The sequence below is a fragment of the Lotus japonicus genome, chromosome 2, assembly GCF_012489685.1.
Source record: "Lotus japonicus ecotype B-129 chromosome 2, LjGifu_v1.2".
NCBI classification, from domain to species: domain Eukaryota; kingdom Viridiplantae; phylum Streptophyta; class Magnoliopsida; order Fabales; family Fabaceae; genus Lotus; species Lotus japonicus.
Window position 1 is genome coordinate 80,261,214 of NC_080042.1, and position 24,769 is coordinate 80,285,982.

General features: G+C 34.9%; 3 protein-coding genes across 4 annotated transcripts; 1 reads left to right on the forward strand and 2 right to left on the reverse strand.

Annotated features, from left to right (window-relative positions):
- The first annotated feature begins 4,996 nt into the window (after window positions 1–4,996).
- Window positions 4,997–10,304, forward strand: LOC130740078 (O-fucosyltransferase 39). Its single transcript, XM_057592578.1, has 10 exons — window positions 4,997–5,527; window positions 6,711–6,773; window positions 6,874–6,952; window positions 7,069–7,139; window positions 7,236–7,324; window positions 7,421–7,624; window positions 8,125–8,395; window positions 8,695–8,922; window positions 9,059–9,256; window positions 9,840–10,304. Exons 1-10 carry the CDS (start codon window positions 5,432–5,434, stop codon window positions 10,047–10,049), a joined length of 1,509 nt encoding a protein of 502 aa, XP_057448561.1. The 5' UTR covers window positions 4,997–5,431; the 3' UTR covers window positions 10,050–10,304.
- Window positions 10,305–11,544: 1,240 nt separating this feature from the next.
- On the reverse strand, window positions 11,545–20,270 carry LOC130740079 (mechanosensitive ion channel protein 2, chloroplastic-like). Of its 2 annotated transcripts, none has more exons than XM_057592580.1 (14): window positions 20,145–20,270; window positions 19,039–19,263; window positions 18,893–18,952; window positions 18,182–18,345; window positions 17,964–18,087; window positions 17,779–17,876; window positions 17,565–17,678; window positions 16,897–16,960; window positions 16,022–16,171; window positions 15,811–15,921; window positions 15,475–15,642; window positions 15,260–15,373; window positions 13,902–13,958; window positions 11,545–12,662 (listed from the first exon to the last, which is right to left on the reverse strand). In XM_057592580.1, exons 2-14 carry the CDS (start codon window positions 19,099–19,101, stop codon window positions 11,802–11,804), a joined length of 2,148 nt encoding a protein of 715 aa, XP_057448563.1. In that variant the 5' UTR covers window positions 19,102–19,263; window positions 20,145–20,270; the 3' UTR covers window positions 11,545–11,801. The 2 variants fall into 2 exon arrangements, with proteins under 2 accessions (XP_057448563.1, XP_057448562.1); XM_057592579.1 differs by lacking the exon at window positions 20,145–20,270 and adding an exon at window positions 19,955–20,095.
- A 1,615-nt stretch (window positions 20,271–21,885) lies between these two features.
- On the reverse strand, window positions 21,886–24,526 carry LOC130735749 (uncharacterized protein At4g38062-like). Its single transcript, XM_057587648.1, has 2 exons — window positions 24,435–24,526; window positions 21,886–23,368 (listed from the first exon to the last, which is right to left on the reverse strand). Exon 2 carries the CDS (start codon window positions 23,334–23,336, stop codon window positions 22,047–22,049), a length of 1,290 nt encoding a protein of 429 aa, XP_057443631.1. The 5' UTR covers window positions 23,337–23,368; window positions 24,435–24,526; the 3' UTR covers window positions 21,886–22,046.
- Between the last annotated feature and the right edge of the window lie 243 nt (window positions 24,527–24,769).

Consider the following 24,769-nt stretch of genomic DNA (forward strand, 5'->3'; position numbering starts at 1 on the left):
ACGTTTTATTCATATGTATTTTCTCTGAAATGTAAATCAAAGGTGACAGAATTTGCTATTTATTCCAAAATCACATAATAAGTTGAATATACACATTTATCTATATGGGGATTTACTTATTACGTACATATAACTTTAACTTTAACGGGGATAATCATATACTCTCTCCGTTCCTTATTAACTGTCCACTTTGAAAAAAAAAATTGTTCCTATATATCTGTCCACTTAGAGTTTCAAGAGAACATTAATTGATATTTTTCCAAGAAATACCCTTATAGAAACAATAAATTAAGAAATATAAAATACATTTTAAAGGGTGATATAGGAAAACAAATAATATTTTTATGAAAATCAACATAATTAATTGCTTTCCTTAATTTCTGTGAACATTCTCTTCCTGGACAGATAAATAGGAACGAAGGAAGTATGTCGAATTTGGGTCAAATCAAACATTCACAGGTTTAAAAACTTGAAAACTTCAATACACTACATCAGAATGAGGTAAAGGTAGCGCGGTTTAATGGTAGCAGTGCTTTTTAATTTTTTGGTGTAGAATGGTAGCAGTTCTACCTTTGGACATATTTTTTTAATCGCGAAGTTGGGCATTTGGAACCAGGTTAGGTTAGAATCCGAACATTTCGCCCACTAATAATAGTTTTTTGAGTTATCCACACCGGTTTTAGATAGAACCGCTACATTAGATAAACATCAATTTTGACATAACAATTTATTTAAAATATAGTATGAGAGAATTAATCCATATATATACTAATTAATTTAATATATGTGGTGAAATATATTAAGATTCATTCCCTGATGCAAAAAAAATAGCCAACGGATACAGCTTGCAGCAAATTGACACTTCAACCTCAGGTCTTCATTCGATCCTACAAAGAGGACCCATGTCTCTGTTAAGGACAAGGACGATTTCATAAGCCATCAAATATCGCACAGGAGAATAAAACTAGTGTACCTATATCACACAACCCTGTGCGTCAACAAGGATATCACTCGTGAATGCATAGAATATATATATATATATTTTTTTTTGAAGTTACTCAATCATAATTAGTTAATTACTGTTGTGTAACAGATAACACATATATATATATACTTTATATATATAGGTGAAGAGTGTATGGGAAATTAATGCCCGGGGAGATAAATTTAAAGAGAAAAAACTAAAGTTAAATTGGTTGTTTCTTATGTGAGTCGACATTAATAAAAGAGAGAGTCTAAAAGATGAGGTTGTCTAACTAGCTACTTGATGAATGTGACCAAAATAAATTTAGTGACTTCAGGTTGGCCTACCTTGTTGGCTTTTTTCAGTGCTGGTTATTTACATCTGTTCACATTTTGATCATCTAGTGCTATGAACACCAGAATGTTGGTTTGTATCCATTTGGGGATTTAGACGGGAGAAATGTTAACTTCACCCCCTTTTGTTCCCCGTTTGGTTATTCACTATTATTCACGTTTAATTGAAGAAATAATAATGGTGATAATTAAGTTCAGTTTTATTATACAATACTATAATATTATTCAATAAATTTTTATGTCGATGGGTTGAATTTAATATTGAAACGAATCCAGAATTCTCGAATATTTTGACTTTCGCTCATTATTATTGTCATGGAATTCATTCAACGAATGTCTTTGAAAGATGACTTCACAACCGGCCCACTACACATAAGATTATCAAATTGAACTTTATCTATCACACCCATGAGTTTATCATAAACACGTCTAAACATTGAATATTTACAGCATATACTTGTAAATTCCATGTACCAACCATATCAGAATTGTTGATTTTAATTTTATAATTTTATCGATCAATTTTGCCTTACGTGTTAAATGATCACATGACTTCCTAAACTGTTTTAAATTAGAGAGAATTTTTAGAGTGTTGTTTTGCAGTTATCTTATATACTACACTTGGAAAAAAAGGATTTTATCACACCGAACTGATTATACTTACCTACTATATAAAGAATAGGTGTGGTCCCCGTTGAGTTCATATGTCGATACATGATTAATATATTTGATAGTAGCTATCAGACGTGTCTTGTACTGCCTCAATTTAAATTATCTAATGCCATGTAACCTCAACTCATGACGTGACTGCATCCACGTAATTTCTTATGATGATTCAGCTTTTTTTTTTTAAAAAATTGTCCTTTATATATACCAATTTTTTTCCGCAAATTGGTTTGGAAGTGCCGTGGCTGACTAATAAAGGTTGTTCATACAAATTTGATGATGAAATTAATTAACTCATTTGCTCATTGCTTGAGTTGGTTGGTCTCGTCTAAGCCAAGCAGTGCCTATAACTTTAGTTAGTATATATCATAGTAGTCAATAGCGGGAAATAGCGGCGCTATAGCGGCGTAGCGGTTCCCTGCCGCTATTGAGATGAAATAGCGGCCAACTTCAAAAATAGCGGTCGTAGCGGCGCGAATAACAGCCAAAATAGCGGCAGATCGCGGCCAATAGCGAGAAATAGCGACGCTATATGAACGAATGAGAAAATGACTCAAGCCCCCTGGTTTTAAATCTTTGGGGAACCTTTTTATGGGCATGTTAGGACTTCTCATGGCCATTAAAGGTCAAAATTGAAAGAATTAAGCTTCATTCTTCATTCAGATTTGCAAATTCGACTTCTTTACCTTGCTTTTGAGAAGTTATTAGTTATTGTTCAAGACTTATGATTTTTATTTCTATTATGAATGTTATGAATTTTAGGCAATATTTGACATTGTTTGCTATTTATATGTATATAGTATTAAACTATTAATGATATAAAATTACATAAAAAAATTCAGAATAGCGGTCATCCCACTATGCGCTATCACGCTATCCCACTTTTGGGGCCGGCCGCTACGCGTAGCTTTCCGGGATTGATTACTATGGTATATATACATATCTATTTTTTAATATGTTATGGAAATTGTCATGCATAACCTGAACTACATGCATGTTAATTTAATTTGTAAATTTGCTGAAAATAATCACGAATTGAGCTAAAAAATTTGCTGCTATTGCAGCAGGGAGTGTGGCAGATTGCTAAAGAGCAGCGTAAATGACGGTAAAATGTAATCTAATAAACGCCAAAACCGCATGTTATCATGTTAAAACTCAGAACAGAAACGACAAGTTCACCATTTAATCACACTTTCTCCCTCACCGTCAGACAACTGTCAATTGGTCACTAATGGCAGATTTGTTTTGCATCTCACTCCATGCACCCAGAAAATATTGAGCCATAAATGTGCCAACTTATAAGATCGAGCTCATACACAAAAATTATTGCCAATCAAACATGTTGACCATTGTGGATCTTCTTGGCACTTTCCTGTGACTGATTCTGTGATCTAGTTTTTCATTTTTTTCTACTGAATTGAAGGACAAGTTCTTATAAAAGTGATTTTTTTTTACATGAGATTTGATTTTAGAGTAATATGTACTACTTAAATTAATTATCAATCTAGTATAATTTTGTTTTTTTCACTGCAAAATTAATCCCTCAATTCATTTCATTCATATTGTTGAAATTGAACTTGGATCCTTGCCGTGAGAGAAAGAATAAAGAATTTAACTTTTATTATAAGGAAATTGTCAAAAAAATCAACTATTCCAAAAACTTAAACACTTACGTAAATAAGTCAATAATTTTATATTATATTTTTAACATATCTTTATGTAAAAGTCGTTTGAGTTTGGTATGAATAATGTACGAATTCACCCACTATGTGTAGAAATTAAACAATTTTTAGAAAAATGAAATTAAACAATTTTTAGAAAAATTGAGGGTGACAAGAACTCTAAAATATTTAATATAAAGATTCTGATATCATATTAAGAACCAATTATTATAAAGACTTAAGCTGTTAAGTAAAAGATTATGAACAATTATATAAATAAGAAATAACCGCGTTGATGAAGTTTATTTTTCGAAGTACTAAAATAGACTTTTTTAGAGTAAGAGCCTGTTTTTTTTACATCGAAAAGATAAAATGCACATTCCAAAGATTGAAACCTGGTCCTCTTATTCCCATCCTCTTACCACTTGAGCTATCATTCGGTAACAAAGTAACATCCTTCTAGCCTAGGAGTGAATAACTGAATATATCATTTTAATTTTTATAAGAATGAAAAAATATTTTTTAATGTGGTGGAAATGAGTTAGATATGCATTTAAACAAAATTTATGCTGTAACAAAAAAAAATTTGTATGCTTCTTTCCCATTAAAAAAAGCAAAATTTATACTAAGCGTACATAAATTACATCCTATATTCTTTGGTGCAAGAAGTGGTCAACAATTAAATCAATTGGACCCTTGCTAAATTCTTTGGATTCTCTTTGGAAAATATCAAAATATAGAAGTTACTACATGAGTAATTGCCAAATTAAAATTCAAACCATTCCCCTTCACATTCCAATCCCAAACCAATTAGGAGTAAAATTGATGGAATATCAATATGTCACTCTCATGCAGGTTGTTAATGACGGATAGCGTAGTGTAGCGGCAAGCCCAAAAAACGTTATTTCGAGCGCTATTACGGCGTTATAGCGCAAATAGCGGTGAATAGTGGAGTAGCGGTGAATCCCCAGGGCGCTACGCTATAGGCTATTACGCCGCTATAGCGTGCTATTAACAAGCGAGCTCTCATGTACCAAATATCAGTACAATTTCGTATACATACACTAAAACCAGCAACACTACAAACCACAATGTCTCTCTCACTCACTGCTTCACCTTCCATGGCTCCACCTTCATTACTGTAATTCAGAGTGAAAATTTCTGGTTAATTGGTAAAGGTACAAAAAGAAAGAAAGAGAGTAACCACTTTTACCTTAAAAGGTGTCGGTGGTCACAGAAAAGCAGCATTGAAAACAAATAAAGGTTGTTGTTCCATGTTCCAATCCATGTCCAACAACAACGGTCACACACCCCACTACATTTCACGCACCACATCACCATTCAACACCTGTGTATGTATGAATCTTGTGAGTGAGTGAGTGATGACCCTTCTCTTTGTTCTTGTGATTCTCACCTTAGTTAACGTAAAAATCCCAGCTAGCTAGCTAACCAGCTTTCTCTAATGGGGTCCCCTTCCCATTGAAAACGACACACGCTATCTATCTCTCATCATTATTCAATTCGGTGAGTGAAGCCAGGTGTCCATGTGAATCGCATTCTCTTTCTTCTTCTGTGGAGCAAACACTTTTCAATTCACAAACCTCCAAACAGGTCATATACTATATATAAAAAGGGATCACTATGATAATGATGGGGTTTGTGTTTGGGTTTGCTTTCATTTCTCTGTTTCTTCATCTTCTCCATTAGCTTCTGATTCTCCATTCACATTTCTTGGTGGGTCAGTTCCAGCTAGATCCGAGGTTCAGTGAGCTCCTCTGACCATCATCATGGAGCTTGGCAACCACAATCATGCAGCTGCTACACTTGTTACATTTTGCTTACTGTTCTCCTTCACTTTCAGCCATGCTTCTTCTTTCTACCCAGTGAGTTGTTTTTTGCTTCTTTTCCTTCATGGGGCATTAGGCATTTTTTTTTGTGGGGTTTCATGGAATTTTTTTGTTTCAATTTCTAATTTTGGGGGAACAGGGATTATGCCGTTGTAATTTTTGTGGCAATTTTCTCTTTCTTAGTTGTTGGCATTATTCCTCATTATTCCTATTATTATTTTTAATTTTTGATTTCTACTATTTCAATTTTCATCTTTCTGTTCATTTCATTATTGTTCCTAGAATAGAACTGATAGCTGATCTAATTGTGTTTATTTGGTGGTGTTTTCTGTGTTGTTCTTTGGTATTTGTTAATTGCTGGTGATTTTTTTGAGTTGCTAGCAGAAATTTACTTTAGAAATTGAAGTTTGATCACTCTTCTTTTGTTTTTTTGAGAGGGGTGGTGATAGGTGGTTGAAAATCTCTTGGGGGTATGGGTTTAACTTTACTATTTGAGAAGAAATAGAAAGGGGAAAATGAAGTTTCAATGTTTTAGGTTTCTTCCTTATGGTAAAGTTATTGGCATCTTGAAATTAACAAGAGGAAAGTATAGTGTGCTGTAGGTAATGGATTCAATAGGCTTGGCTTGGCTGGTTGAACTTGTCTAACTAATTAATGAGGCTATAAATTGTAGATCACAGGATTCAGGGCACGCGTTCCTGAGTTTGGTGTGGTGGATGAGGATGAGGTTCTGTGTCGGTACTTGTTAGAAATTTGAGCAAATCCACATAAAAAAAAAGCAAGAGTTAGCTAATTATTATTTGATTGAAAAAAATATTAAATTATGTGCCTACCCATCATAATGAGTAATGGAAGGCTTTCCTGGTTTTCATTCCACACTAATTAAATTTTGTAATTCTCGGTTGGTTTCTGGAACCTTTGAGTGAATTAACATTGTACTTTGGCTCTGGAAAATCTTTTTTCTCAATAAAGTTTTGAAGAGAGTGGATTGGTTCCATGTTATTCTGATGAGCATGTTTCAGTTTTGTCTACTTTCCTTGTAAGAGTCCCTTGTTTCACTAGAATGTGTTGAATAATGATCATCGAGTAGGAGACAAACCACCGGATCAGTACATCATCATGTTCATCTGTCCTGTTCTAAGCTTTTTATTTGGTCCTGCACGTGTCATTTTTGTTGGTTTATTGGTTTCCATTATAACTTTCAGCTTGCTTTATGCAGGAATTGAATCCTATAAAACCGAGGCACTCACGTCTTCTCAGGAGTGCTGTGCAGCGTGAAACTGTAAGAGTTGATCTGAGTTGTGAACACATTTTCAGATTACTTTAACTGCCTTGTGTTATGCTTTTCATTTTTTATATCATTTTATTTTCTCCTTGTGTAGCCAACATCTCAACTTTCTGAAATATGGTCACCTTTGGAAAACCAAGGATGGAAACCGGTTGAGTCTAGAAATAAGCCAAGTGAGTGAAATTAATATAATTTACTATATTTTGTTTTATCTCTGAGAGCACTTCGCATTTTCGCATGTCTAATGGTTTGTTTAATCTCTCTGTGGCTGACATTTGAATCAAAACAGCATTACCAGAGAAGTCCGAGGGATACATCCAGGTATTTCTTGATGGAGGTTTGAACCAGCAAAGGATGGGGGTAGGTATCTAAAGCCCGTTAATTAAATCAGATGTTTTCTCATGTGTAGCATGAAAGGTGTATAATTCAAAGTTATTGTTTAATTATTTCTTGTAGATATGTGATGCAGTTGCTGTAGCAAAGATACTGAATGCAACTCTTGTGATCCCATACCTTGAATTAAATCCTGTATGGCGAGATTCAAGGTGATTGCAGAAACCATCTGTTCATTTTGTTGCACTTTTTTGTCCCATGAATTGTGCATGATGTAGTATTCTGATCTTGCATTTGTTTCCTTGCAGCTCCTTCATGGATATATTTGATGTGGATCATTTCATTGATGTATTGAAGGATGATATTTCTATAGTTAAAGAGCTTCCTGAAGAGTACTCGTGGAGCACAAGGGAGTACTATGCCATTGCTGTTCGCGATACCAGAATCAAGAATTCACCTGTGCATGCATCGGCCAACTGGTATCTGGAAAATGTTTTGCCTGTCTTGCAGAGGTTGGTAATTACCTGAAATTACTTTAAATGATACTCCATGACTTGAATATTCAGGATCAAATATTTTTAAATAGTTGATTCAATGATTAAACTAGACATTACTATTCATGATTACCACCACTTCAGCATTTGTTATGCAACATGATCAAATATAGAACCTCTTCTGACCACTGTTCTGACTATTGCTTCTTAGTTCTTAAATAATCATTATAAATTATAACCATTTGGTGGAAGTCAGTGCAGTGACTATCCCCCACATTGTACAGTTCCTCAAATGATATATAGGAATATGATAAGGTTGAGGTGGGCTGTTGTTAAGTTATAGTACTATTACCAATTTGATGTTTATTTTCAGAAGGTAAAATATTCTTCGCTGCCCTGAGTATCACTCTGTTTATTTAACATAAATATGACTTAGTTTAAGGTGTATATATTGTGATTATCCATAATTGTATATTCTCTCAATTATGAACTTCTAATATCCGTTTTTTCTGTTGTAGTTTTGGTATTGCTGCAATCTCTCCATTTTCTCACCGCTTGAGTTTTGACAACTTGCCTATGGATATCCAACACCTGCGCTGTAAAGTCAACTTTCAAGCTTTAGAATTTGTTCCTCATATTAGAACACTTGGAGATGCCCTCATCAACCGCCTTCGCTCTCCTCAAGGCTCTGCTGGAGAAATCGGTTCCAACTATCTTCAAGAAGTCACTGATGGAGGTGATAGTAAAAATGCAGGGAAATTCGTTGTTCTGCACCTCCGATTTGATAAGGTCTTTCTCTCTTTTTAATTATTCACATCTATCATCTACATGGTTGTAAAGTTGGTTTTTGTCTTTTTCTTGGTTCTTTCATGTTGGTGGTGCAACTATCTCTAAATTATGAGTGAATATTGGAAATATTTGTAGTTTATGATATAGGAAATAATATTTTAATGGAAATTGCACGAGTGTTTGGTAATTTGGATCACTTGCTTCGCATCTCCGTATGTCTTTTTCTTTGTAGAACATCCACTCTGTCATGCATCTATCTGTAAATTCAGAGTTTTGGCTTATCAATTGGTTTTTGGCAGGATATGGCAGCTCATTCAGCCTGTGATTTTGGTGGGGGAAAAGCTGAGAAATTTGCCCTTGCAAAGTATAGACAGGTGATTTGGCAGGGAAGGCTTCTCAATTCTCAATTCACTGATGAAGAGTTGAGGAGTCAGGGTCGTTGCCCAATGACTCCAGAAGAGGTTGGATTGTTGCTAGCAGCTTTGGGATTTGACAACAGCACGCGTTTATATCTTGCTTCTCATAAGGTTTGATCATGTTGCTTATTTTGACACAGTATAGAGTTTAGACTCATTCATTTACTATATGTGGCTTGTCATTTTCTAAAATTGGGAAGATGATCATGCCTTACCTGTTTTTAACTGAAGTAGTTGTCTTTCCCAGGTCTATGGTGGAGAAGCAAGGATTTCAACTTTGAAGCAATTGTTTCCTCTGATGGAAGACAAAAAGAGCCTAGCTTCATCTTATGAGCGTTTTCAAATAAAGGGCAAAGCTTCTCTATTAGCTGCACTTGACTACTATGTTGGCCTGCATAGTGACATCTTCATCTCTGCTTCTCCAGGAAATATGCACAATGCAGTGGTGAGTTCTACTAGATGCTTTCTTAAATGGCTAATGAATCTTTTTTTAACCTGATGACATTGAAGAATATATAATTTTATGATGTTACTTCTCACGTAACTAATAGCATGTTTGGAAAATTGATTCTAAAGCAAAATTAATTCTTGGGAGAATCTGATGTGAGTAGCTTCTGGATCTCAGAATTGATTCTGAGAAAAAATAAGCTGATCCAAACATGCTATTTGTCTGCAATGATGATATTTTATCCAATCCATTTATTTCATGTTGAGCCTAGTAAAGGTTAAATGTTCATTTTCATTATGAGGTGCCCTTTGGGCCAGGATAAAAAACTTGTTATGAACATGTTACAATAATGAATTACTCATTTGGAATTTCGTACAAGAAAACTGTATTTACACAAGTTTCAGAGTAACAGCTATTTATGATCAATGTAAATGTCACCTAGGAGTTCTGATTACACTGACAAAAGGTTTTGTTTTGAAAATAAATATCATCATAATTATCTCTTTATGAAGCATGACAAGGTTGTTGGCATACGGTTGAGTTGAATTTATAGCTGATGATCAATGTTTGGTTGATGTAGGTTGGACACCGCACTTACTTGAACTTAAAGACTATAAGGCCAAACCTGGTATTAATGGGTCAACTCTTCCTGAATAAAACCATGGAGTGGTCAGAGTTTGAGCATGCTGTGGTCGAGGGTCACCAAAATAGACAAGGTCAACTGAGGCTGAGAAAGCCCAAACAGTCCATATACACATATCCTGCTCCTGATTGCATGTGCCAAGCTTAATATAGATGATAGTCAATATATTATTTAGGCTCTGTATTTTACTATAGTTCAGTGTCTTACTATTATTTGACATTTATAGGCGGTGAATAAAAGCATTTCCACTCTCCTTTTTCATGTTTATGATGTTCTTGGTAAGAGTGCTTGAGAGTAGTTGTATTGTGTGAGAGATGTATTTATGATATGATGGCACTCTTAGCAGGAGCAATATTTATCTATGATTCAATAACAGGAGCCCCATTGTTGTTTATCATTCAATCATTTATAGGGCATTTTTCACAAGAGTGATATTACCTAGAGTCAGATTCTTGGAATCATGGTAACTGATTACATAACAATCATCCACAAGATAATATAAAAAAAGAATACTAACATATATCAAATTCAATCATGGATATATATAATAACGTTAATGTTCTCGTGATATAGCTAAGCGAGCTACTGACCTTAAAATCTAGTGGGTAGCACTAATGCTATTGGGTCTAGTGGACTTCACACTCGGCTAGCTGGATTTTGTCTGCTACATTGTGAGGTCTAGAAATAAGGATGTGTCTGCAAAGGGATGTAATATTTAATATGAAGATGAAGGAATATCCCAATGTGTTCCAGTTTTGTTTGGAGAGAGAGGTGTTCTATTTTTTTTCCCATTCCAATAACCTAGTGATTTTGCTTTGAACTATTTAGTCCATTGATTTTGACTTGGGGGCAAGGTTAAACACATTGGAGGCTGAAAAATGAGGCTGTGCCTGTCACTTGAGACCCCCCCTCCCCCCAAAAAAGAAACCTTTCCTCTTTTATTAATGTTACAAAGTTTACGGTTTTTTTCTATAAATGTTAATTACGAAATGAGAAGGGATCTATTAACTCAATGAGTCAATTAAAAAACTCACTCCAAATCTTGGCCCTCAATTTTATTAAAAACAAACGGCTGAGATTAATACCCTAAAACAATCACGTGACCCTTCCTTGCACAATGGTTGGAACCTGCACGCCGCATCAGAGAAGGTTATTCAACTGACAGTCACTCCTCTGCCCAGGAAAAATTGATACCTAGACACAGTTTACCTTATGATTCTGTCTCCCAACTTAAGATTGGACCAAAACATTTGATCATTTTTTTGTGCCAGAAAAGATCAGTTTAACATTTAAAATGCCTTCAATGAAAAATATAAAGAACAGTTCTAAATGCAACATTCAATTTTTTAATAGTAAGGAATAACTGCTGTGTTAATAAACAATATTTGTTGTTTAAATTTGTAACTATGTCTTGATCTTTCCCTTCTTTTTATTTCAAAGAAAATGACCATATCGTGCTAAACATACTATTTGTGCAAATGATGATGAATTTGCCACAAATGATCAGTTTTTTAGGTCTGTGTTTAGCTTCTATTGTATGAAGTGTCAGTGTTCTTAAAAAATAACAGACAAGAACCAATTATTGTAATTTTTTTTCCTCATTCCGGCATTCAGGGTTACTTTCTATGAAGAAAATCCGAAGTAGCCAAATTGACTGTATAATCTAATCATTGAAGAAATTTTCCTTTTCCATGTCTTGCTGAAACAGCAAAAATAATGAATTGATATGGCAATAAAGCTCAAGACCTTTGTAAGAAGGGGTGTATGATACATGAAGTGATAATATATACAGCTGGGAAACTGGTCCAAAGTGTACTGAACTTGGAACATTAAGCCTTCAAACAACTAGCAACTTGAACTCACTGATGACTAGATATTGCATTTGGTGCAACAACAATCTTACTTGCCATTCCCATCCGCGGCCTTTGGAGATCCATTTCCACCCTGGAATGCAGCCATTTCCTTGGCCTCTTGTGCTGTCACCGTGTCAGTGTCACTCCCCTCATCAATGGGAAGAGTCCTCTTCGATCCATCCAATGCAACACCAAGTACTATATTATCTTCTAGAACACTCCTAGATGCATGAGGCTGTGCAGCAGGTTTCTTTTCTCCTTGCTGTTTTGCCGGAATATTCGTATGAAGTCCACCAGCTTTGTCAGCATTGTTAGTTGATGTAGATGAAACTAGATTGTCAGAGTCGACGTTCGACTTGACGTTTTTCATGGTCTGACCCTTGGATTGTTTGGCATGGATGTCCTTCTGGGTTGAATTATCTAATTCAGAGTTAGAAGATATATCTGACACATCTAGATTTGCTTTGTTTGAATTTGATTTCAGTCGCTTGTTTTCACCCACTTCAGGATCAGGTCTGGGTGTCACAGCAGTCATAGAGTTTCCATTTGCATCAGAATTAGTAGATGCCATTACTTTGGTATCCACCTCTTGAGTTTCTCTAACCTTGTTATCTGGTACTCCTGTTGGTCCAATCGTGTCAAGATTGGTTCGCGCAGCTGTTTTGCTATCTTGATCAACAGCTGCTCGTGCTGATCGACTTTTCGTCTTCTCATCTGTACTGATCTTGTAAGGCGATTCGATCATTAATAATGGACGCTTAGATACTGCTCCATTAAATGTGGAATCTGCATATGGTATGTTGTCTAAGTCAACATCACTGTATATTTTCTGCAGAGTACGGACTGGTGTTGCGAGTCGGGCCCGGTGATGGCCGATGACTCTAAGAAGATCCAGAAGTATGGCTTCCTATTTTCAGAATTCAAAGGATGGAAAATCAGCTTAATACTTGAGCAATATAGACTGCTAAAAAAAGTATCATATTTGGAGTGTCATAACAATGCTAACCAAAATTAAGATCAATCAGCTAAAGCATCACAATAGTTAATAGAAACCGTCCCCCAAACATCTTTAACCTTTTTTTATAATTATTTAAGATGACAGAATCTGATATGGGATTGGAAACTATCAGCCCTATGAATTGTATCTTAACTCCCAAAGTCCTAGAGACAAATGCAAATTGATAATGCTCAAGATTGAACACATAACAGAAGTGTTTTGGGTTAGAGTTCACAGGTCTCCGAACTATCAAAATACTTATCTGACTCAGTTATGCAGATACACGCATCAAACATTCAGAAGAATGTATAATGGTATTACACAATTGTATGGAACTAGCTAAGAGTAATAAATCAAAATACAATTCCAGCAACTGTCAAATCAATGTCTGTTTCCAGAAGAGGCTCTTTCCCACCAAACCAAGTAAAACATTTGTCTATGTAAATGCATCATAGGGGTTTGCAACATGTGTTGACCCTTTCATTTATGACTTCAAATTACATGATAATTTTTTTTTATACTAACACAAATTACTAAGACTCCTACCATGTGTTGACCCTTTCATTTATGACTTCAAATTACATGATAATTTTTTTTATACTAACACAAATTACTAAGACTCCTACCATGAATTACAATTTAGTATTATTGCAATATTTGGGGTTTCATTGATAGGCTTTGTGCATGTAATGAGAAAAAATAGAAGGGGTATTCAAGATAAAAAAAAAGTGAGACTTTTTGCTTATCTCCATTGACCAAGAAAGGGAGAGAGGGAAACATCCGTTTTTAATATCACACTTCAAGCTACAAATATGAAGGCAATATTTCATGACAGTGACGTACTGCTGAAATACCACAGGCACAAACTAAAACATGGATTTAATCGCTAGGCAAGAATGGTCATCGTGGCACACAGAAGGGGGCTTGTCACCTAATTATTTATGAGTTTCTATTCAAATCTATATCAGGAATTCTCAAACTGCCGCAAGGTCTTTGCAAGTGAAGTTCTTTTATTTAACTTATAACATATTGACTGCCCATAGTTCACACCAGCTCTATAATTCTCATTTGCGAATTGTTAGCTATGACAGTGTGAGGGCAGCATCGCATGAAATGAAATATTCCAGATAAATGAGGAAGTATTGTTACCTTTACACACAAATATTCTTCAAAATGTGAGGTTTTGACGAAACAAGAAATCAGAATCTGCGAAAATCATCACAAAAAATGTATTATATTCTATATATAAATACATAATACCATAAAATAATACATAGATACAGGCAATAGTTTAGTTGATGAATGCTCCAAGCTATCAAATGTAAGTAAGCAAATCTAATAGACAGAAGAAAAGCGAAAGGTACAGGGACAACTTTTCAGTTGATCATCTGCACAACTGGAGATAGATGCACATGTTATCAAAGCAGGTATATGTTAGGAACCTAGATCCTAACAATTGAGAACTGTAAAGAAAGTGTAAGAACTGAATTGATAGATTGCTTATTTGATGATAAAAAGGGATTACAACAGAAAGGGAATGGAATCCGATTCTGACACAGAGCTAGGCTCCTATAGGAAGCTCAAAGCTTCCTACTCATATCTCTACTTAGCTTAGAATCAAGATACCCTCTCAACCTTTCCTTCCTCCCTTTATATTGTTAGATGGTCATTACAATCATAATCCTCTCTCTCTATTCTGTTAGGGAGTTACTAGTAATCCCCACTTTGCCCCTTCTAGAATGCACTATCCATATTCCTTGGTTGAATGATGAATCAAAGGCTCCTTAGTGACATTTGGGCCTGCTTGGAAATCCCAGGGCCTAACAATATAAGCTTATTAACTCTTCTTCTTATAAGGATAGGAAATACCATTCAGATGTGTAATATGACTATATGAGTCCTTTCATTAATTACTTTTACAAGGTTTTAGAAACTAAACTCTTCAAATAATCAACTTATTTGGTTCAAGTATTCTTTAAACTATTTAAATTTTAAAGATGAAAATGTTAAATCTACAGTGAGTACATTTTTTACAAAAAAATATCCTAAGTATTTAGACATGACATTTATAATGTAACATTGTAACCTCAAGCTAATTAAAATTATTCCAAAAATGAAGCATAGCAAGAGGAAGAAAACTAAAGTTTCAAAGAGAAACTGATTTCACCTCCTTTGTCAAATTTTAAATAACTGTATCACCAATGAAATCCAGGGGGAATGGATATAATCATATAAGCGTGGCTATAGGCAGCACTTGAAGTCGGACCACAGATTTAAAATAGACACGATTCTTTCCTTTTGGAACTGAAAGTTAGCTTGATCTAATAAAACAAACTAAAGAATACTTTTACCTCAATATATTCTTATAACACAATGATGTAGTGTTGCTAACAGCTTATAGAAAAGAGGAATAAAAATAAAATCTTATGATTCTTATCTAAGATCACAGTCAATTAACACTCAATCATTGCTATGCAAGATGCTCAAACCACTTAATACTTACTAACCATGAGAGCCTGATTTTCAGTATGTACGTTGTCTAAAAACACTCTCCTGTGTAACCTCTGCTGCTCAACTTGAGGGTTTTTGGCCAATACTTTCCGCATGTCAGCAACAATGTTCTGCAGTAGCATTTAACCATTTGTCACAGCAAAAGTTTTCAGAAAATGCTCGATCTTGGTGAAAAGCAAGTTGAATATGAAACAACAAAACTCTTGCTCACATTAATCTTATTTACATCCAAATGACTAATGGCTAGGTGGGTTTTGATTCGCCAATGTGTTTTTTGACTGAGGTTCCGCACGACATTCACTGTAAATTTGTGGTTTGGAATGTGTACTGCTTCACGATCTTCACCTCTTATAATTGTTGGTGACCACCAGCCAACATGCTGCATAGCATGGAAACATCAATGCCAAAAGGAATGACTCAAAGATCTTATAAGCAACACCGTATTTTGCAATTTTCTCCCAGTAAGTTATTATATAAAAATAAACAAATTCTACATTTTTAATATATAATCCCACAAACTATAGTTAAAAGGTGCAATTTGACACACCTCGACAGTACCAGAAACCTCATATCCTTCTATCTTGGTCTGAATCCACTCATTAACCACAAAAGGCCGAGTGGCATGAATCATCGCACTTGAAAGGAAGTTTGTAAATATCTAAACAGATAATATTTAACGCCCATAAGTTCCACAATATCATTGGTACCAAAAAAAATGAAGGAATTGGGATGATTAGAAGCAACAATAAATCCCACACCTCACGACCAGCAAGAGTCAACAAAACTGTCCCAAGACCTCCTGCAGTAACCCATTTCTGGGTTGAGAATCCCAGCAATTCCATGAACAATGAAAAGGCAGCAACCCATACTGCAGAGTAAAGAGCTTTGCCTGCAAATTGGAATCCCATCTGACAAAAACAGACAATTCACTATATCTTTAAAATTAAACCGTAACTAGTAACCAAGCTATCGTCTTCCATAAATGACATATCATCTAAATACATACACATCAATCATGAATTATTTTAGTACATAAACCTGGAAAAGATGTGCCGTCATATATTCAAGTGCTTCCAGTTCTACATTCTTTTTTTTGAATTAAGATTAATCTGTGTATTGCTAAAATTTACTATATGTGAAATAAATTGATAGGGAGACATGGTAATGTAGAAATAAAAAAGTACACCCCATAATATAGCTGGGTAGTTAGTTATAGGGTTAATCCTCTACTTGGTCCCTGTGGTTGTGTGGCCGTCTGAAATTAGTCCCTCCCCGGAAAATCTGAAAATCTAAGTCCTCGTGTTTTGGAAAGTGTGTGGAGCAGGTCCTCGCCGGAGGGACTAATTTCCACACACTTTCCAAACACGAGGACTTAGATTTTCAGATTTTCCGGGGAGGGACTAATTTCAGACGGCCACACAACCACAGAGACCAAGTAGATGATTAACCCTTAGTTATATTGCTCAACTATTATTACCAGCTAAATTGATTGGAAAATCAAGCTTCAATGGAGTCATAAAAGCAGTTAAGTTTATGACAGTGAATGAGTAATAACTGGACTTGATAACATATCATGTTTAAATTTCATTCTAGACTGATATCAGCTGCCTTTACATAGAGAAAAGATACTAACGTTTCTCGTCGTCTCACTTGCATCAGTACTCTCTGCTACAAATTTCTGTGCTTGTTGAATTACACTGCACAAGCGTATTGCGCAATCAGTTCATGGAAGAGAAATTTAATAAAACATTACAATACAAATTGGATCAAATATCTGGTTAAACTGTTAAAGTACTCTAGCATGCTACACTAATGATGTATCTTCAAAAATATACAATTGAATTTCCAATAGAGGAAAAATAAAGGTATAACAATTTTTCATAATCATTTAAAATCAGATAAGTTTTATCCTAAAAGGGGAAGAAAAGCCCAAATAACTTAAGTGATTAGGTGCATCATAATAGATATTGATAGATAAGATAACTGTTAGCGAATGTAAGAGTTAGTTAGTTAGTCTAGTTGCTAATTAGGTAAGGAGTTGGTTAGAGAGTGAGAGAGGAGAGGTTATAAATAACAGAAATGGGAGATCAGAGAGGGGCATCTAGATAGTAATCAAGGTCTTGTCTAATGTCTGGAGAGTGTTGGTCTCTTGAATACCAGTAGCCATTGTACTCTTCTAGAGTGAGTTGAATCAGTAAAAAAAAATCTATGTGTGCTCTATCTGATCCAGTTCCTATCACATCATTAAATAGCAATTTATCAATTTCAAGACATCGTTTTAAGGTAAGGAAATAGGCATACCTTGATAAACAATAGGCGAAGGCCAGTACAGTCGACAATGATCTGACAAAATGCAGAAGCCGTTCCTTGACAACCTGACCAGATTCTGTAGGTAGAATAACTGGTTCCAATGCTCTGCAATTAGCTAACAATTTAGAATGTGGAGAACAGGTGCATCAGAGAAAGATGTAACGCGTTAATCACTTATGAAATTCTTATTTTATAACAGGGAAACCTGCAAATAAATATGGCTCCAGTCCATAACAGCAATGGCCGAAGGTAAGAAGTTACTATATAATGAGTGGTACTTTTCTTCCAACTATTATCACTCCTCTGCAGAATATAGTGTGCAATATTAGACTTACATACAGCATTGTATGAGTTAATACAAAAATGAAAAATAGAATATTGCAACATAACCTGAAAAAGCAGTTTCCTTGTCTGAAACATTAATGGGCCAACACCCCATATTGCAAAAATGATAATGCCAACAGCAGGAATCAAATTTACAACGACTGGACTATTTTGTAAGACATTACAGCACCTGCAAAAACAATGTTAGTGTATGCCCACAAAAAAAATAAAAAATAAAGCACTTAAATTTGTACACTTGCTAGCTGTAAAATTAAAAAACTTACCTTGTCAGCACTGTCGCAGCCACCTTAACGGCAGGAAGCTTGCTTGGTCCGCATGGCACTATAAAACAATGACACTTAAAAGAGCGGGGTTTGCAAGACAATGTATGTGTTGACCTGTTTATATGTCGAAGTTGTTGAAAACCGCTGTAGTCCTGTTTTATGAACTGCAATACAAGATTGTCTCACAGTTACTTTCTAGTGAAAAGAAAATGTTGCTCATCCAATTTCTTTAATCTTGAAAAGGCCTTACTTTTTCAGCTTATCATTAATTTTAAATTAATTAAATATAAACATTTAACCATCAGTAAACCAGGCACATAAGGAGCAAACTAAGATTATTGCCTGACAATATAGTATATACAGATACTGGTAGAATGCTATGAATGAGTCACTTGCCAAAGTAAAAAGAAAAAATATACTGTAAAACTTTATGCTGCACAAAAGACCCTTAGCAGTAATTGTATGGTGTGTTATAGACTAAAGTTACATATGTAAAAATACCCTCAGACAATCAAATGATATAAGACAGAAAATTGCATATGATCAAAACTAAAAAGTATCAAGAAGTACTTAATTCATGGAAAATGGGCATAGTCGTATGTCAAACCAAAGTTTTACTTACACAAAAGTAACAAATAAATATTTTGGCATGACTAACAAATTGAGCAAAAATTATTAACAAGATGATATCTCAATATTTTAAGAACATACCGATACAGGATACGAAAGACCTGCTCTTAATAAATCTAACTTGCATCTTCCTGTTACCCTCTGCAAACCACAAAGTGATATAAAAGTAAGAAAGGAGAAAACATCGAGCCTCGAACAGAATGCAGAAGTAACGAGAATTCTAGTACCGGATGTTTATTGCAGCCGAGGTTCCATCCATGGGACAGCTGCAGGGAACCAGGAAGAGCCATTTTTTGATCAAAATGACCAAGAAGGTTTCCCTAGTAGCTGAAGAATGGACGAATATTGTACTGCAGACTTTGACACAGTTCAATATGCTATATATGATAATTACAGATGACGTGGTGCAGATAGGCTTTGACAACCTTCCAACTCAGCTCCCTGCAGTTAAGCTGAAAATTGTGTGTGTGAGCATCAAAAGGTTAAGTATACCGAACGTAGATATTTTTTCTGAGACTTAATTTTAAAAAAACAATTGTATAGCTCCAGAATTCACATTCAATTGAGATGGATCAAACAAAAGAAAGGAGGAGAATTCTGTGAAAAGAGAAGGAAAAGGAAAACCAATTGTATATCCAGAATTCTCATTACGAATTATGATTCAAAGATACATTGATTAATACAGCTGCCAATATCTACTTAAAGTGCATTACCTTATACATACAAACTTATATACAACTAGTATAGACTATGGAGGATAACATCCCTTATAACTACCTAACTAAAACAAATTGCACAAACAACCATAACCAACCAACTGCTAACTTCTGTAATGATTAATGAATTCTATCAAGAATGAATGAAACCAGGACAAGAGAAAAAGCATTACAACACATGGGATAGAAACCTACACCTCCTATTCTCTACAACTTCTCATGGATAGAAATGTTAGACTAACTGAATTTTTTTTCCTCGCGCCGCCATCAAAATCAGTATAAAAACCCTTTAAAACTTGCAAAAGTTATCCTAGAATGAATTCTTAACCACCATATGGAACAGTTTCATCAGCAAAATACTAAATTAATCAATTAACACCCCAAAAGAAAAAAATGAAACTTTGATAGCCCCTTGGTACAAACATACCTAGAACAGCAGGTTGAAAATCAAAACGAGCTAAAAAAGCGTGAATTTGGCATGAAACGAATTGGGAGATAGGGTAATTAAGCACGTAAAATAACGAAATGCAATGAAACTTGAGAAAAAGATGGGAAATTTGAGATATGTGCGTAAAAAAGATTAAAATTTTGGAAAAATTGGGAAATGGGTATGTTACCAGTGATGGAAAAGACGAAGAAGATGAACGAGAGGGTTCTACGAAGCGCAACGCAAAGGAACACAAAACAAAAACATGCTCTTTTTGTTCTTATTGTTAAATTTAATTTAATTTCTTGTGGACCCCATCGAAAGGCTCTTATTCTCATTTGCGCCAGAAATTCTAACATTTCATTTTATCCACGGTTTTATTTTCCACGTGTTATCCCAAACATTCACCACTGCTTCTACACCAATGAGTTTTTTCTTCGAAAGATTGGAGTGACTCAGTTGGTAAGGACAAATTACTTTTCTTTAGAAGGTTGTGTGTTCGCTTTTAACTATCGATGTGAGGAATGTGTTGGTGTTAGTCTGTAAGTACCACTATAAACAGTTAAGAAGCATCATCATCGTCGCTTACCTCTAGCTTTGTGACCGAGAGCGTTTGTTTCACTGCATATCGTCCCATCAAAGGTCATTTCCTCTAGCCTCAGGCATATGTAGACAGGAACTTCAAGGCTTCGAGTAGTGTGCACAAGCAAGCTCTGACTCTCCAATTTATGTGATGGTCAAAAGATCTGACGGCCAACATTCAATATCATACTCCGCACTCATTGCTTCATTGGTATCTCCAATCCTCATCCTCACATAAAAGGCAAACCCTAAAAGAGCATTACGTACACACATTTTTAAACTCTTGTAATTTCTCATTCTTCATCTAGCCTCTTACTTAGGCATCAAAGTGTCATCACAATAACTTTTTATAAGAGTTGGAAACGATGGAGAGCAATGACACAATCTCCTATATGAAGCTCGAACCACCAAAAAGCTCGTTCCTTCTCGACTAAACCCTGTTGTAGTGATTTAACTCAAATCATCTTATCAAATAATGGATCAAATCAACACTCTTATAGATTACGTATTATTTTATTTTGGTACATGTATTATGTATAGTTTACAAAGTATAGTGAATTAATTATTTGTATTTATATATTTCGCTAATTGATTTACTCCTTTGATGATGTTGTTTATTTTGTTTATAAAACATTTGTTATACTGGCGTCCTACCTAGTAGTCCAAAGGTGCTTTCTACTGTTCTACAATTTAAAAAAAAAAAAAAATTTGCTATTTAAAGGAATAATATATCATTCAACGTATATGCTGCTGACACGTGGAATTCTGTCATACTAACAATTGTCAAAGGTTTTCTTAAGTCTTAACTAATACACACATATTTAATCTTGTCACAATCATTATTAACTTATTGGTCCTGGTATTTTATCAATGATTGCTATGGTGAAGGTGACATGCGTCATCTATTTCCACAAGGCATACAATAAGCACAAGGGGATAAATGTAGAGTTGCTTCTAGATCTAGAATTCCATATATAGCAAAAGTGTTTCTTGATAAGTTGCGTGCATGTCTCTATGTTTGTTACACATATAACATTGAAAAATAAGCAAAATAACAAATAATATCAATATTTTTCACAAAAATGATTCATGTACTATTAATTTTCTAAATACATCCTGACACTCGTAATTTGTAGCGGTTTTTTACTTAATTTTGCAACCGCCACAAATTTCAGATGTTAATGTGTTTTCTGAAAATTTATGGTTCATGTTTAATCAATGTTATTTTTTCATAGCTTTTATCAAAACACACATAGTTTTCAAAACATGTTTTGCATAAAATTCTATGAGAAAAAAAGGTTTTGTGTGCAGTGTGCACGCATCCAAAGCTAGTATATTGTACGCTGTAAACCATCATTTTTGTGCAACAATAGCATTGAAACACAACAAATACTGGACACACAAAGCTAGAACAAAAGAATTCCATGTACAATCTAAAGAAATGTTCATGGTTCAAGCTGCATGACATAAAACCTATGCATTATCAAGCAAATCTTTTCCCCTACTCTAACTAATTGTTAAGCTCCTTAAGTGGCAACCTTAGATAACAAAAGGTTTCAGGTTTATTAATTATTCCTGTGGAAGATTGCATTATCAAGTTCTCTTTTACAAGCAATCCATCATCCTTTATAGACTTCATTCCTTGACAATCATTCTCAACACATTGCCCTGTGCTTCTCAACACATCCACTAGTTGAGTGTTATTAGTAGTGCATTCCCACATTGTAGCATTTTCAAGCAAACTTCTATTCTCCATCTTAAGTTTTTGAATTAAAACATCTGAGCCTCTGAGCTTATTCTCCATTTGTTGAGTCAAATTCTTTACATTTAACTGTTTTGCATCCATTTCCACTTCAATTTCCAAGGCAAGCTGTTTCAATTGGCTCCAGTTTTCATCCTGCAATTTTAGTTTGTGCTCTATATCATGAATTTCATCCTCAAGTTCCCCTATCATCAACTTCTTCTCTTCCATTTCAAGTTCAGCAAGAATCTCAGCTGCTGTGATATAATCACAAGCTTCTTGAACCAGATTAATTTCAGATTGTTTCTCAGCTAGCTGTGAAGAAAACGAGGTCAAGGAGCTAGTGAAATTCTGTTCCAATGAAGTCACCTGCAGCATCAGTTCATCTATTCTCATATTTCTATTCTCTTCCTCAAGCTCATTGGTTCTTTCCATATTGCCTTTTGCAGTCACAGCACTTTCCAATTCCCTTAATTTCAGCTCTTGCTCTAGTAGGAAAACATGTTTCTGCAGATCATCTATTCTATTATGTTCCTCTTCCAACTTATAAGCCAAACTATCTTTCTCTTGCTTGAGACTTTCACTATAATCTACTTGTGCAAGTAGTGAATTTTCCAGTGCTTTACGCATTACAAGATTTTCTTCAAGATCATTCTTCAAACGTTCGACAAATGACTTCCATATTTGCAATTCAAATTCAATTTCACTTTTTTCACATACCAACCTACTGTTTTCATATTCCAACTTTTTAAACTTCTCATCACAATCTGCTCTAAGCTTATCCTTTGCAGCACTTAGATGTGTGATGATGGACTCTTCGCTAATCAAATTCCCGTTGAGATCTTCGTGTATTGGCTTTGCGTAATTGATTTCATCTGCCTTTTCAAGTAGCCCTTGTTCCAGCTCCTCAACTTTGAGAATAGCTTCCTGTATTTGACTGACCTGTGCATCATGGGATTTGTTCAAGTCCTGAAGTGAATCTGTCTTGCCTCTTAGTTCTACCTTGAGTTTTTCAGTTTCAGCTTTAGCTTCATTCAGCTCTTCATAAATCCTATTCATCACTTTCTATTTCATATATGAAATTCTAAAGCCTGTTTTCCATAAATGCATCGAAAAAAGAGACAAGGAGAGTTAAGTTACATGATCCCATAACAAAACCAAGAAAAACACAGTACTGGAGACAAAATGTATGATTGACTTTGTATCTCTACCATTTAGAACCACATATATCTGTCAACAAAAGCTACTATTCAGGTTATCTTTGGATATTTGTTGATACTAATACAAACAGAGTTAGAACTCACTTAGAGACGAAAATGTATAGATTGTGATTTGTGATGAAAGGCAATTCACGTTGCACTCCAAACACACACCTATAGCTTCTATTTTACGCGATTGTGGATGTTATGTGGTTTTATTATTACTTTCCAAACAACTAAAATTGGAAGAAGATTGGACTTTGAAAAGATTGCAATGAGAATAGAAGTTGGCATTTCAGTCATTTATTTCTAGATCTCTGTAGTGCCAAGTGTTGGAGGTTATGGAACATAGTTTGAACTGAATTTGAGGAACGTTTGCTCAGATTTCTTCATTTGAGAATACTTCATAGTAAACCAATATATGATCAATAATGAGAGTTAAGGATATTCATATAGTTTATCAAGTCATCAAGAGACACCCCATGAGATGGTGCTGCTATGAGTGCTATCCATAGCCATGAAAATTGAAAATCTTATATTAGAGTCTCTAAAGTGTAGATGTTGCATACACGAATTGCTTTGTTGGCTTGAGCATAGAAGAAAGAACACAATCCCAAATTTTATCAGATAGAATAACAATACCATACATGCTACAATCTGTCATATGAAGTAAATGGAATATCAAATCTAATCCCATGTTACGTTACGTTCAGAGTTTCCTATGTCTATTTTTTGTGTTCATCACATAGATAACATGATGTCCATTTGATTGGAACAGAACACGAGAGGTTTGGTTTCTCGTTTCAATTGATAAAACATTGAACCACATATTGAACCACATATTGAACGTTAAGCAACATTAATGCCTACAATACAATTCAATAATGGGATGACCTAAAATGTTTCAACCAAACAAGTAGTATAAAAGGAGAAAAAGAAGTGAAACCCAGAAACTGACCTGAGTTTGGAGGAGCAAAGTGTTGGTGAAGGAAAATTGAAGGAGAGAAATGTGGTGGTGGTGGTGGTGGTGGTTACTGTGTTGTATTACGTTTCATGTCCAATAATAGATAGTAGACTCTAACCGCTTTCTTAATCACGATATAAGAGAAGTTAGTTTAAGGTAATTATTATCCGGTCTTTTTTTTGGTCAAAGTAATCCGGTCTTAGAAATGAAAATCTAGTACTAGATTGCGCTTCCAACCCAAAACTCGTGTTTTTTGGCCCAAATTCTTTGTAGGACTGAACCAACCCATTACTTTAATGGGGTCACTAATTGTGTTCGGGCAAAATTAT

Bases quoted from the DNA above. Each gene is read 5' to 3' on its own strand.
- LOC130740078 (XM_057592578.1), top strand. From the start codon at position 5,432: ATGGAGCTTGGCAACCACAATCATGCAGCTGCTACACTTGTTACATTT. The intron at 8,396-8,694 runs GTCTTTCTCTCT...GGTTTTTGGCAG, and splicing joins TGCACCTCCGATTTGATAAG to GATATGGCAGCTCATTCAGC. The intron at 9,257-9,839 runs GTGAGTTCTACT...TGGTTGATGTAG, and splicing joins GAAATATGCACAATGCAGTG to GTTGGACACCGCACTTACTT.
- LOC130740079 (XM_057592580.1), bottom strand. From the start codon at position 19,101: ATGGCTCTTCCTGGTTCCCTGCAGCTGTCCCATGGATGGAACCTCGGC. The intron at 18,953-19,038 runs GTACTAGAATTC...TGTGGTTTGCAG, and splicing joins TCGGCTGCAATAAACATCCG to AGGGTAACAGGAAGATGCAA. The intron at 18,088-18,181 runs GTAAGTTTTTTA...TTGTTTTTGCAG, and splicing joins GCTGCGACAGTGCTGACAAG to GTGCTGTAATGTCTTACAAA.
- LOC130735749 (XM_057587648.1), bottom strand. From the start codon at position 23,336: ATGAATAGGATTTATGAAGAGCTGAATGAAGCTAAAGCTGAAACTGAA.